At 34.7% G+C, this 15,382-nt stretch overlaps 1 protein-coding gene across 3 annotated transcripts in view; it reads left to right on the top strand.

The window, feature by feature from the left end:
* The window catches only part of STXBP5 (syntaxin binding protein 5), a 136,822-nt gene extending 121,672 nt beyond the window's left edge, over positions 1 to 15,150 (top strand). For all 3 annotated transcript variants that reach the window (XM_023513520.1, XM_003790263.3, XM_023513519.1), the window contains 5 exons: positions 1,463 to 1,832; positions 2,104 to 2,269; positions 7,068 to 7,179; positions 13,501 to 13,721; positions 14,139 to 15,150. In XM_023513520.1, coding sequence (XP_023369288.1) covers positions 1,463 to 1,832; positions 2,104 to 2,269; positions 7,068 to 7,179; positions 13,501 to 13,721; positions 14,139 to 14,180 — 911 coding nt within the window. In that variant the 3' untranslated portion in view covers positions 14,181 to 15,150. The remainder of the gene's footprint in view (positions 1 to 1,462; positions 1,833 to 2,103; positions 2,270 to 7,067; positions 7,180 to 13,500; positions 13,722 to 14,138) is intronic.
* Positions 15,151 to 15,382: the final 232 nt, after the last annotated feature.

Here is a 15,382-nt window from a genome sequence, read left to right as displayed (position 1 = left end):
AACCCTACAATAGACAAACCATAAAAATGAGGAGAAAAAAGAAAATATTTGTCTTCTTAGAAAATTTTTGAGAAAACATCAGGAACTCTTCTTAGAAATAAAGGATAATAATTTATGGGAAAATGTAAGCTATAAAACATTATGTGAATTTAAATAATAAAATATGAAAAATCTTTAAAATAAGACGTGGAATGCTACACCAATTCTCTACCCGCCCTTTCACTGTAGTAATTTTATCACTTAGTTTACTTAGAAATGAGCATAAAGCCTATTTGTACATTCCCGAGCATGTGGGAGAAACAGGGTACCATTAATTAAAGCAGGTCAAGAAATGTAATCCATGGCTCAGCGCCTGTGGCTCAAGTAGCTAAGGCGCCAGCCACATACACCGAAGGTGGCGGGTTCGAATCCAGCCCAGGCCGTCAAAACAACAATGATGGCTGCAACCAAAAAATAGCCAGGCATTGTGGCGGGTGCCTGTGGTCCCAGCTACTTGGGAGGCTGAGGCAGGAGACTCGCTTGAGCCCAGGAGTTGGAGGTTGCTGTGAGCTGTGATGCCACAGCACTCTACCCAGGGGGATAGACTGAGGCTCTGTCTCAAAAAAAAAAAGAAAGAAATGTAATCCATAAATTAAGACTATAAACTTACCAAAATAAAACCTTGAATATATCTGACATTTACTGGTAAATAATTTAAAAGGAAGTTATGATTTTAGAAGTAATGATTAGAAACACGCTGACTTTTTTTCTCATTGGCCCCTTGCATCAATAGTATTAGAAATGGAATACAAGTCACATATTTAAATTATCATGGAGCCACATTAAAAGAAGTAAAAAATAGGTGAAATTAATTTCAATAACATTGTACTTACCACATTGTATCCAGAATATTATCATTATAGCATGTGGTTATTATGTTTAAGTTATTAGCATAGTGTACATTTAATTTGGGGAGTATTAAACTTCAAGTGGTGTGTGTGCAAACCCTCTTAATATACACTGCCGTTGTCCACCTTCCTTGGACAGGGCACATTTCAAGGCTCTGCAGCCACTTGGGGCCGGGAGCACTGTACTGGCTGCTTGCCACAGATGCCATCCACCTGCTCTCAGACTTGTTGGTAGTGTCCTTGCTGAGGATGAGAGGAGACAGTTCCAGATCCCCCAGCATGTAGGTTGTTTATTCATCTAAGGGTCAGATATATGTTTGCAGAATTCTCCCAATTATTTAAATTGTGAGTGATCAGTTAGTGGCATTAATTCGTAGGGTTGTGTAATGATGATTTCTTTTTCCAGGCTCAGAAATATCATGCCCTGAGTTTGAATCCTATTAATGAGCTGGTGTACAATGTCAGTTGATTATGCATTCAATGTATTTTTGAGTGTCTGTTATATATGTCACAGTTGGGATAAACATATTTACTCTGGGGATTAAAAAAGTTATTTACTATACTTCTGTTTTTAGGTACTATATTGAGGTTAAAAGGTGCAATCTTGAGAATGGCATTTCTGGATACCACGGGCTGCTTAATACCACCTGCATATGAACCCTGGAGGGAACACAATGTTCCTGAAGAAAAAGATGAAAAGGAAAAATTGAAAAAACGGCGACCTGTCTCAGTATCCCCCTCCTCTTCTCAGGAAATTAGTGAAAACCAGTATGCAGTGATTTGTTCTGAAAAGCAAGCAAAAGTAATCTCACTGCCAACCCAGAACTGTGCTTACAAGCAGAACATTACAGACACCTCGTTTGTGCTGCGTGGAGATATTGTAGCCCTGAACAACAGCATCTGCCTTGCCTGTTTCTGTGCCAATGGGCACATTATGGCTTTCAGGTAAGGGATTTTTTTTTTATACACAGATACAGCATTTCTTCTCTCTTGAATTCTGTTGCAGAACTATATTGAAAGAAATACCTTTTTTGTTTATAGTCTTATCCACTGAGAATTTATTTTCATTCAGTTAATAGTGAACAAGTATATGAGAAATACATTATTTATCTCCCACTCAAGCATATAAACAAAATCATAAGATTTATACAGTCTCTGCCTTTTTTAGCTCGACTAAAACCGGTTTTATTCATAAATTTTCCATTTTTTCCCTAAGTTTGCCGAGTTTAAGGCCTCTATTGGATGTGTACTACCTGCCCCTTACCAACATGAGGATAGCCAGAACGTTCTGCTTCACCAACAACGGACAAGCGTTATATCTGGTTTCACCTACAGAAATCCAAAGACTGACTTACAGTCAAGAAACCTGTGAAAATCTTCAGGTAAATATCAAAAAGAGTGCAGTAATTTCCTCGGAGGTGAACTACTCTCTCAGGGCCCTTAGGCTCTCCATCCTTATTCTCACGGAGGTAGACAAATGAGCCCACGTGGAAAATCTAAAACCTTGTAATTAGACTTTCAGAGCACATGCTTGGAGAGTCCCACAATTAAAATGCCTTCCACAGAGTTTTGTTTTAAGATCAGCTTCATCGTATTGCTCAATATTTGTCTTTCCAATGACAGCAAAGAGAGATGAGATGTTACAAACATTTTGTACTCTCCACATAGAATGAATGTCTTCTACACACACAAGTATGTTAATGTGAAAATAATTGTATCTATTTTCGGGCAAATTATGTGATCCCATCTCATATTTAGTACATTTACAATGAAATTTACACATGTAAGAAAAAATATTTGGTCATTTTTTTTCTCCAAGTGTTGATCTATTTTTGAGAGGCTATAAACAAATTTTTTAAATACAGAACTATTGTTTTTTAGTACTTGACTGCCTTATGTGATTATTTAGAGATAATCAATTTAGCTTAATATTTCAAAATAAAAGTGCTCTTAAAATACTGAGCTAAAATATTGATTGACATTTGATATTTAGAAGAAACTCCTATCTAAAGGCACTGTATAATGAAAAATTTGCTATTAACTAACTCTATTTTACTTAGGCCTATTATTTTTGGAACATGGACTTTGGAGTGAGGGAGACTGAATTCAAGTCCAGCCTTTCTAGACAATTATGTGACCTTAAATAGTTACTTAATGTCTCTGAACATCATCTTTAAAATTAGGACAAAAGTAATATCTAACTCAGAGGGCACAGACAATACATATAAAGTACTTAGCACAGTGCCTGGCAATGAGCTTAATAAATGCCAGATGTTGTTGTTATTTCAGTAAGCTGTACTATTCTATAAACTAAGTCTTAAGTGATATCATAAACCTAGAGGGTAAAACATGTGCACAGCTCATATTTCAGATACAAATTACCATCTTCATTTAAGTGAAAATCATTTTTTTAAAGACTCCTCAGTTTCTGAATTAAAATTTTGCTTTTTATGGGAAGGATAAACCTTAAAGTTTGCCTTTTGGCCCATATTATTTTTCCCAGTAGAAATCAGTGAAACAGGAAACAATAGAAAAACATCACTGAAATCAAAAGCTAGTTATTTGAGAAGATTAATAAAACTGATCTCAACCCATACTGATTATGAAGAGAGAAGTTACACATTACCAATATCAAGAATGAATGAAATGTCCTTATTATATATTCTGTAGATCCAGAATGGATGTTATGGGAATATTACAATAACTTTATGCCAATAAATTTTAAAATTTAGGTAAAATGAACAAATTTCTTGAAAGTCACAAGTTATTGAAGCTCACTTTAAAAAATACCTAAATAGTCCTATATCTGTTTTAAAAAAAATGAGATTAGAAACCTTGGATTAAGAATATTCCACACCTAGATGGCTTCTCTTTTGAACTTTACTAACATTTCAGGGACAAATAATACCAGTTCTACATAAATTTTTCCAAAAATTGTAACAAGGGAATGTTTGTCAACTTATTCTATGAAGCAAACATTAACCTGCTACCAAAATTAGACAAAGTCATTATTTGGGGGAAAAAAAATATTGGCTGTCATGCTGCCTCTTGCCTGTAATCCCAGAACTTTAGGAGGCCAAGCCTGGCAGATCGATCAAGTCCAGGAGTTAAAGACCAGCCTGAGCAACAGAACAAAACCTCTATTTCTACAAAAATTTAAAAATTAGCTAGGCATGGTGGTATGCACCTGTAATACCAGCTACTCAGGAGACTGAGGCAGGAGGATCCCTTGAGCCCAGGAGTTTGAGGTTGCAGTGATGCGTGATGATGCCAGTGCATTCCAGCCCAGCCAAAGAGCAAAGAAAACAAAACTACATATAGAACGACATCCCTGACAAATTTAAATGCAAAAATTCTAAACAAAAGTTTAGCAAATTGCTTTCAGTATTATATCAAAAGAATAATATATTATGACCAAGTGAGATTTATTCCAGAAAAACAAAGTTGACTTAACACTTAAAAATTGATCAGTATAATTCATCATACTGAAAAACTAAAAAAAAGAAAAGGAAAAAGCAGGCGAAATCTAACATATATTTGTGATAAATGTCTCAACAAGGAATAAAAGGGAACTTAAAGAATGTAACATAATACTTTGTGATAAAATACAGAATCCTTTCTCCTTAAAGTCAGGAACTAGAAAGGAAAGTTCACTCTTGCCACTTATATTCAGTGTTGTAAAACTTCTACCCAGAGTATTTAGGCAAGAAAAAAAAAAAAGAAGTCCCAGTTGGAAAAAGAAAAGTAAAACTGTCTTTATTCACAGATGACATGATAAATTGTATAGGAAATCTAATGAAATCTACCCAAAAAGCTACTAGAAATAATAAGTGAGTTTGGTTTGGCAAGGATATGGGATATGAGATCACTATACCAAAATAATTTTGTTTCATATACTATTAATCAGTGAACATTTGAAAATTGATATTTAAAAATATGGGATTTACAGTGGCAGCAGAAGTATGAATTATTTGTAGATAAAGCTAACAGAAATGTGAAAGACCTCTGTCTACACTGAATAGAAAATATTTACAAGACTTAAGTAAATTAAAATATGTACCTTGGGTGGCGCCAGTGGCTCAAGGAGTAGGGTACCAGCCTGGCCAAAAACAGCAAAAGAAAAAGAAAAAAAAAGATACATACCTTGTTCATGGGTCAGAATATTGAATATAATAAGATATTGATTCTTCCAAAGTTAATCTGTAGACCCAAAGCAATTTAAGTCAGAATCCAGTGGAAATTTTTTTTGTAGAAATGGACAAGTTTATTCTAAATTTTTAAATAAAAGGTAACTAAAATAGCCAAAATAGCTCTGAGTGGCTAACTAAAGTCAAATGGCTAACTCTACCTTATTTCAAGAATTATAAAGATTTTTCTGCTAATAAAAAGCAGAAGTGAGAAGCAAACCCAGGTTCATCGTGTTTCAAAGTTTATACTCATTCTACTACCCAAAATATAGTAACTTTATAAATTCTCGGTTTTTATATTTCTTATTGTACCTTTGTAAAATTGTAAGCTCATTAAATACCAAATAAATTAAGAAAGATAAACCATGATTCTAAGATGAAGTAAATTTTTTGAATAACATATCTTTAAACTATCTCTGTATGTCACGTTATTCTTTTGATTTAGCATAAAAGATACTCAGGAGTAGCTGTGTTGCCATTGTGGTTGTCACTATGTCACATGTAGGTAACTATGAAAGGTTTGGGAGAGACTGTCGGGGCCCATGTTTCACTTCTGAGAAACACAGCCGGCAGTGTCCTTTCTGACTCGCCTGTGCAAGTGTCCGCTGCTCGGCTTATCCAGCTTATCCGTGTGGTTCCTCCCCGGCTTCATTTGTGTCCATCTGCGCGGATCTAACGTTTCTTGATTTTTGTGTATCTCAAAACTTTTATAATGACTCATGTATCAATTTAATAGATACAGTTTTAATTATAGTTGAAAAATATTGGAAATATGCCTGAAATTACCTTTGTCAGAAAGTCTAATATAAATAACAATATAATAGAAGGTATCCATATATTCTATGGTGGGTTTTAACAAGTTTGATTTATTAAATTTAGAAAGTTTTTCATTCTAGGTTTATTCTACTCTATAGAAAATCAGAGAAAAGACAATAAAAGTGTAAATGCTTCAAGTGTTACAAATAAAACTGTGTTGTCTGGTATTAATAATTATCTCCTTCCATTTGCAACCTGCTTAGAGAGATGGAATTAATATGGATATGTCTAAAGATAGAACTCTTTGGACATCCTTTAGCAACTTTCTTAACCCTAAGGAAGAAAGCCTGAAAAACACGCACTTGCTCTCTAATGATGTAATGCCAGAGTACGGCAGAGCTCCTAACCTGGCACCAGTAGTGTTCTCACTCTGCGTGATGGCTCTTGCTCTTTAATGGGCAGTAGTGCAACCCCAAAGCTGCAGTGAATTTTAATTCACTTTGACAGCTTCCCAAAGCAGCCTTGTAAATTATGTTGTTACCATACTTGTCTTCAGAAACTCTTCCTGCCTCTTAACGTATTGTCAACAAAATCAATAACACATCAGCAATCTTCTCTCCTGACTTTCACTAAAGAATGTTGACAGTAATTTCAGAAAAATCTTGTCAATATAGAAGGCTTCCCATCTTCCTGCCAGATTGCTGAAATTCCAGGTGTAGGTCGGCATACTTCTCTTCCTAGCATATGTTTATGAAAAAAGAAGTTAATATGTCTAATTTACTGATTTTGTAATCAGTATAAGCTAAAGTTTATAATTCAAGAACCATATATCATCATTATCCTCTAGATTTTTAAACTTGCTAGTAGAGAATTTTCTTCTAGCATAAGGCCAAGTTATTAATCCAATAATAAATTCTTAATAATTAGAGTTATATTAAACTTTGTCTTAAAAAATAGACTCTCCTTAAAGTAGAAGTATCATCATTGCCTATAAGGCAAGAAAACCTAGCAAAAGAGCAAGTAGCCAGTCGGTCTCAGGGAATTTAGTCTTAGAAACTCCTTATTTGAATAAGTGTAGATGTTCTTCTGTATCTGATCATTTGAAATGTGCTCAATAATTGTGACTCTCAACAGGTAATGTTACAGGCTTCAGTTAAAGAGTTTACAGTGATCTTTTGTGAATTATACTTTAGTTTCCCTGACACTTTAACAATGACAATTTGTTTTGATTTTAAAGGAGATGCTGGGTGAGCTCTTCACTCCTGTAGAAACACCTGAAGCACCAAACAGGGGATTCTTTAAAGGCTTATTTGGAGGTGGTGCACAATCTCTCGATAGAGAAGAACTGTGTAAGTTGGTTTATTTAATTTGGGTAACATATCTGTAAAACAAAAACATTCAAGCCATATACATTCTTCTTACATATGTAAATAATTAACATATTCATGTTTTAACAAAATACATAAAATTATTTTTTATCAGGGAAATACTTTAACTCAGGGAACCAAAATCAGAATAACCTTGGGTGGCTCAAAAGTAATATTCACAACTTCAAATGAATAATTTGGAAAGTACTTTCTTTATTTTCATTAATGGGATGTTCATTATTATTTCAGCACTATGATTTGCCATTACCTTTAATAGATAAACTTAACTTTGAAAAAGCCTTTACTTAAACATTTAATCTATCTTAGAAAACCTCCAAAATTATTCTAGTAATTATTTAGATACTAGAGGAGTATTTGAAATAGCAAAATCTGATTCAGTTACTACTTTCCACATAATTGACACAAATCAATGAAACTATTGATTGAACTAATAAATCGCTGAATGCTTGACCTTTTTTCCAAATGGATGTTTCTTTAGCTCCTTGAAATGGTTTCTTTTTTCTTTTTTGCTGAAATATTTTTAAAATTTTGTTTCATGTTTAATTGGAAAAACTATAATATTAAATAATAGTAAGTAGCAGTGCGATGCAATTTCATTCTAATAACTTACCCTGATGAATTTTTACATAGTTTTAATTCACTTTAAAAAAACTGAAGACTGTTCTTCCAGTCATTGGGGACTGGAGATTTGGAATAACATCTAGACTAAGCAAAACGGGCTCCAAGGATGGGGACCCTGAAATAGGTCCTCCACTTTGCAAGGACCCCTAGGGCTATCACTTTAGAGTAAGGGTCAAATAAACCAGACTAAACACATATACAGAGTTGAGCCCAGCTGCAAGTTATCTGAGTGGCCCAGAAAAATCTTCAATGTTTATTAATATTTTGCCAGATTTCTGGAATACTCAGCTCCTGGGTAGAAGCAAATTATAAAAGTATTCTATTGAAGAAGCTAACACATTCCAACTCCTGAAGTTATTTCTACAAAAAATGTTTCTTGAGTGCAATTATAGATGACTAAGAGTGCTAGTAATCAACATCATGATCAGTAAGACAGAAAAGGTAGCAGCAGAATCACAAGAACTTCAAATAGTAAAAGTTTCAAGCACAGACTATAAAACATTGATATCATGTTCAGGTGGATAAGTACCAGGCCTAACCGTTTAATCAGGCGACTGACAACTATAAAAGTCAATTCAGTGGTCATGAAAAAACTAAAGTGAAATTCTAGAACTAAAATTAAAAAGTCAATGGATGGGCTTAACTACAAAGTAGACACAGGTAAAAAAAGAAGTTGCAGTGTCTGAACATATGTTTAGATCTTCTCAAAAAGGAATCAGGAAGAAATGTGAAGAAATCAATATGTAAAGAAACACGTCTAAAAATCTTTCAGAATTTATATGCGATAACTGATTGACAAAGTTATGAAGTCTAATGAATTCCGAGAATTTTTTTAAAATTCTCAATTAGATGTGTTATATGAAAATATAGTATCCCAAAGAAAAAATCTTTATGGTGGCTTGAGAAAAATGATAGGTATCTTTTAAGAAGCTATAGTCTGATACAAGACTTCTCAACCACCGAAGATGGAAGGAAGATCTGTAGATTGACAAAAGGGTATTTATTCTACTGTTCTTTACACAAAATGAAATTCTTTGAGAATCAGACGTTTTAGACAAATGAATAAATAAGCCCTGCCAACACAGTAAAGGGAATTCTTAAAGGGTGAACTTCAGATAGAAAGAATATAATCCTCGATGGAATGTCAGAAATACAGGAAACAGTGATTTGGAAAGAAAGAAATAGGTGAATGTCATCAATGTAATCTTTATAAAGTATAAAACAAAGACTTGTGATATGTGTAGACATACATACCCACACAAATAAATCATATCCCCTAAAATGGCATAAAATTGAGCAGGTTAAAAGAATAAATATATTTCAACATGAAGAGAGATTCTTGCATTTTTTAAGAAACTTGTAAATAAAAAGCATTCATTAGCCTTAATAAGAACACATATTTCTAGAATAACCTCTAAAACCTAGAAAAAGACTTGGTGCCTGTAGCTCAGCAGCTAGGTCACCACCCACATGCACTGGAACTCTGAGGGGTTCAGACCCAGTCCAGACCTGCCAAACAGCAATGAGAACTAGAACCAAAAAATATCCTGGTGTTGTGGCGGGCGCCTGTAGTCCCAGCTACTTGGGAGGCCGAGGCAAGAGAATCACTTAAGCCCAAGAGTTTGAGGTTGCTGTGAGCTGTGATGTCATAGCACTCTACCAAGGGCAACATAATAAGATTCTGTCTCTAAAAACAATAAATAAATAAATAAAATAAAAAATAAAACCTAGAAAAACCTAATACCTGAATACCAGGTATATAAAAGAAAGCAGAAAAGGAGAGGCAGAACACAAAACAGGTGGGTTAAATAAAAGTACTTAAAGGTGTAGCTTGAATTTAAATATAAGTAATGGTAGTAAATGCAAGCAGAATAAAAATTCCAGTTAAAAGACAAAGATTGTTAGACTGGATTTAAAAACAAAAAAGGCTACAATGACTACAGGAAACACTTAAACATAAAGATACACAACTGTTGAAATTTTGAAAGATGGAAAAGCATGAACACAACCAATTCAACTGACACAACTGTATTAATACTATCAGAAAAGTTAGATACTGAGGCATTATTTGAATGCACCTAATATTTTGAGTTCAAAAATACAAAAAGCCAAACATTAACTATTTTCTAATAGTGAGAATTTATAAATATCCCCATTAGTTGATAAAACAAGTAGATAAAAATTCAGTTAAGGGTGTAGAAGACACAAATAGTACCCTCAGTGAGCTCAAACCTAACACAAGTGGATATGGAATGTTACAGAATACAACTACTTTCAAACACAAAATATTCAAAACGTGTTTTCTTTCTTTTTTTTTGCAGTTCTGGCCGGGGGCCAGGCTGGTGCCCTACTCCTTAAGCCACAGGTGCCGCCCAGCATGTGTCTTTTTTCTAGGGAAACTATAGATGCATCCTGAACTATTTTGGAGTAAAATATTGTTACATCTATAATGAATTTTAAATATTTCAAAAACTAGGCACTCAAGTGGCAGGAAAATGTGATCTCTTATCAAAATTAAATAAGTGTATAGGTGTTTACTGTACAGTTATTTTTACTCTTCTGTATTTTTGAAATCCATATTATAAAAAGTTTAAGTTTGACTTATGTCTATGTCGTTAAAAAATGTCAATTAATGTCAAAGACTTAAAATCAATTAAGACTGTATGATATGATCATGGTGCAGTTATACTTGTGATCAATAACAATGATAATTTTAAATCCCCATGTTTGAATACAAAGAAATACACATTTGAATAATCTTTGTGTCAAAAATTCATAACCATTGCTATGAATCTAAAATAATACTTAAGAGTGAAATTGGCTCGGCGCCTATAGCTCAACCGGCTAAGGCTCCAGCCACGTACACCTAAGGTGGCGGGTTCGAATCCCCAGCCCAGACCCGCCAAACAACAATGACTGCAACCAAAAAATAGCCGGGCGTTGTGGCGGGCGCCTGTGGTCCCAGCTACTTGGGAGGCGGAGGCAGGAGACTCGCTTGAGCCCAGGAGTTGGAGGTTGCTGTGAGCTGTAATGCCACGGCACTCTACCCAGGGGGACAGCTTGAGTCTCTGTCTCAAAAAAAAAAAAGAGTGAAATTTGTACCCCTAAATATTTAATCAGTATTAGAAAAAAAAACATGAAAGTGATTGAACATTCATCTCAGAAAATTAGAAATATAGCAAAATAAACCAAAGAAAGTAGAAAAAAGTTTAAGGTATTATAAAATAGTAAATATATACATAATAGAAACTATTAGCAAAGCTGCTTTAGTTCAGGCTGCATTACCAAAATGCTGCAGACTGGGAGGATTATATAACAGAAACTGACTTTTCACAGTACTAGATGTCGGAAGTCTGAGATCAGAGTGCCAGCAGGGATGAGTTTTTGGTTTGGGCCCCATTTTTGGTTTACAGACAATCGTCTTCTTGCTGTGTGTGTTCTCTCATGGGGGGAAGCAAGCATGGCCTTTTTATATGGGCTCAGTCCTCAGGACCCAGTTAACTTCCAAAGACCCCCACCTCCAATATCAACTGAGGATTAGATTTCAACGTAAGAATGAGGGGTACAAACATTCACTCCATAACAAACGCCATGGACTTTCTTTTAAAGTCTAATAAAACTGATAAATCTCTGGTGAAACCAAGCATATAAAAAAGGAAGGCACAGGAGCACCCTACTAGGGATGAGAAAAGGTGTCACGAAAGTTACTGCTATTATTAAAAAAAAAGAAGAAGATAGTAACATATAACTTTACAGTAAAATTTTTGAAAATTTTGATGAAATAAACAAATACCTAGAAAAAAAGTAACTCACCAAAATGGATAAAAAGAGAAATAAAAAATCTGAATAGTATAACTATTAGATATCAGAGCTGTAATTTTAAACCTCTCCATAAATGAACTCCTGGTACAAAGCAGGATTCACCACTAGAAAGTTATCCCAAATATTTAAAGAAAAGCATAATTCAATTCCCATACAAACTCTTTTAGAAAATAGAAGGAAAAAAGTACATTCAGCAACTCATTTTGTGGGGTTAACACAACCTTGGTACCAAAAACCAAAAATGGTATAAGTAAGGAAAAATTAAAGGCAAATATCAATTATAAATATAGATACAAAATTCAAAATAAAATTATTAATATATCAAATCCAACATTATGTAATAAAAATAATATCCCAAGACCAAGTTTGGTTTGTATCAGGAATTCAGAGTTGATTTATCATTAAAAGAAATACATTAATAGATTAAGAAGAAAAATCATGTAGCCATATAAACAAATGCAAAAAAAAAAGTTAAAATTTAATATCCCTTTCTGATACAGAGTCCTAGAAAGTAAATTGATAAATTATAGTTAAAAAACATAATACAGTGTTTTAGCTACCAGAATCCTATAGCAAATATCCCACTTAATGTAGAAACATTAAAAGATATCACAAAATTACTCTTTGATATCAAGAATGCGGCATAATGCCACTGTTACCACATGCATTCAACGTTGTTTTGAAGTCCCTGGTGAGTGTGAAAAGGAAATAAAAAATACAAGGTACAATAGCAGGAGAGGGCAAACAAAGCAATCGTTTGCAAATGATCAATACTATGACATATTTGGGAAACCCAAAAGACTCTGTAACTAAATTGTTAGAAATAATGGTTTGGCAAACTTAACGGATATAATTCATGTACAAAAGTAAAATTCAATTTGTCTCATACTAACAGCAAAAATGAAATTTCAAAAATTACTATTTGTATTAGTTCTCTCTTGCTGCTTTAGCAAATTACCACCACAAGCTTACTGGCTTAAGGCAACCCAAATTTATTATCTGACAGTTGTATAGATTAGAAGTCAACACAGGCCTTCCTGTTGTTGGCAGGGCTTTGTTCCTTGTTGGAGGCTCCAGAGCACAGTCCATTTCCTTATCATTTTTGGCTGCTCGATGTCAGCCACATTCCTTGGCTTGTGGTCTCTTTGTCAGTACTCAAAGCCAACAATGTTGGATCCTTCTGTTTTTCTGAAGCTGTATCTCGCTCTGCCCACAGCCACGAAAAGCTACTTAGAGCTTTTAATAACCCATGTGATTAGGTCAGGCTCACATCGATAATGCCGGAAGGTCTTCATCCCTCAGGCCTTAACTTAATCACATTGGCAGAGTCCATGTTCCTGTGTAAGGTAACATTCACAGATTCCAGGGGTTAGAAAGTGGCCGTGTTTGGGGGAGAGAGTGACGTTAATTCTACCACTAATAGTATGTAAAAAATTAAGTATCTAGAAATAAATATTAACAGAAAATGTTCAGGACCTCCATGGGGAAATAGAAAACTATAAAACTTTGTCAAAAAAAAAGTTAGAAGACGTAGGGTGGCGCCTGTGGCTCGAGTACAACGCCAGCCCCATGTACCAGGGGTGGTGGGTTCAAGCCCGGCCCCAGCCAAAACTGCAAAAAAAAAAAAAAAAGTCAGAAGACAAATAAATGGAGGGATATTTAGTGTTCATGGAGTGGAATATTTGCTAAAAGTTCTCTTTTTATAATGAAATATATATATCAATTACATTGTCATTCAGTTTAAAAACATTGTATTTAAATGCTATCATGTAGTAGGATTCTATGAAATTAATAAAATTTTCATTTTTTGAGTTGCTCTCCTTTATCTAATCTGTCCAGTTGGAGAATCCTCCTCAGGAAAGGCCTCAAGGAGTCTTGCCCAGCACATCCCTGGCCCTGGTGGTATTGAAGGTGTAAAAGGGGCAGCATCTGGAGTCGTCGGTGAATTAGCACGAGCCAGGCTGGCACTAGATGAAAGAGGGCAGAAGCTCGGCGACCTGGAAGAAAGAACAGCAGCTATGTTATCAAGTGCAGAGTCATTTTCTAAACATGCTCATGAGGTATGTCTATCAAACAGATATCTACGTAAGAAACCCTGAAAAAGCAAGGGTGAAAGTTACTGTATTTTTATAGCTTATTATATTTTTACATGCATGAATTTTCATATATCCTTTGTACAATTTCAAATTCCCAAGTTTTGCCACCAGAGGGAACCATTGTAAGAATAGGTCTCAATAGCTCTTGAAGTCTTTTGAAATCTCTTAGTGAAGATTATAAATTTTGAAGTTCTTAATGGTTATGGTTTTTTTTCCTCTAACTGGAACTGTTCTTAGTGTCTTCAATAAGTTGATTTGAAGTAAGCAATCTATTAACACTACAGAATGTTTCAGAATAATAGAATTTTTGAAAAATATTTAGAAACTAGTTGTAATTTATAAAAACTGTTCTGGCATGGTTTTCCTGTTTCTTCCCTTTAGATGATGTTGAAATACAAAGATAAGAAGTGGTACCAGTTCTGACAACCACAATCCAGTAAGTTCAACTTCAGCCAGAAGGAAAAAAGTTTTCCTTTTTTATTATATTGATTTATTTAGGAAAGTCAACATTAAAGGGATGTTCATCGCTGAATACTGTTCTTTCCTCGCACAATCATGCACTGTTTTACCTCAGTCGTGTGGCTTTAACTGAGGGGTGTTCACACACTCAAACTGGAGCAGGAGGTGTGTGCCGGCTGCGAATCGACAGTCTGGGAACGACGCAGGTCACAAGTGACAGACGAAGAAACAAAGGCGGATGCAGAGGAGATGTGGCAGGGACTGATCCTGCATCATTCCTGTGTTAAACTTTCACACGCCCGAAGGTTGTGCTGTCAGATCTGGCTCAGTGTTGACCTGTTTTGGGAGAGGCAAAACGTGAGAAGTCCTAACGCTGAAGTAGTCACGTTTGTGTCACTGGACTGGATCACAAACAGCTGTCTCAGACTTTTCCTCTCTTAACCGGACTGGTCATCAGTATCATTAGTGAAAAAGAATCAAACTGTTTGTTACCATATCTTTAGACAGATAAGCTGAATGGTGGGCTTTAAATAATAAAGACATACACATAGTTGACTTGTGTATGGTCTCCTCTTGGATTCTTGTTAATATATACTTGTGTTTAGTTCATATTTTGTCTAAAGCAAAACAAGACAATACATCACTTTTCATTGAAAAGAAAAGTGTAGAGCATGACCGAATTGCTCATCATTCTGGAAGTTTCCATGTAGTGGCTATGCAGTGTGGAAAGTGAGAAAAACCTCCATTGTGGTGAGGAGAATACTTCAATGTTCCTTGTCTTTGTTCTCATTAATTCAGCCGAAGGTGGATTTGACCAAAATAGGTACTGGTTAAATTTGTAGAAATGTTAAAATTGGCTAAATTTTTAATTTTGCTTGAATTTTTATAAAATGTTTAACCAAATGTACCTTTGCATTATTTAATTAAAATTGCTAAAAAAAAAAAACCAAAAAAAAAATACCCCTTTCTTTATTTCAGTAAAATGCTCAGCTCCCTTTTTAAAATGCCCTTTATTTGCTAACTGTTCCGATACACTCAGGTGATGAGCCAATTCAATCTTAGTGCACATGCTATCGCATGGAAAATTACAAGCATCTGTTGCCAATAATTATCTATAAGAGTCTAGTCTGATGACATACAAAATATTTTCTGTAGAAATATGCTAT

This window comes from Otolemur garnettii, unplaced genomic scaffold (assembly GCF_000181295.1).
Source record: "Otolemur garnettii isolate 467f Iridium unplaced genomic scaffold, OtoGar3 scaffold00042, whole genome shotgun sequence".
Taxonomy (NCBI): domain Eukaryota; kingdom Metazoa; phylum Chordata; class Mammalia; order Primates; family Galagidae; genus Otolemur; species Otolemur garnettii.
The sequence above is the reverse complement of the archived record's forward strand: the minus strand, read 5'-3'. Positions and strand labels throughout refer to the sequence as shown.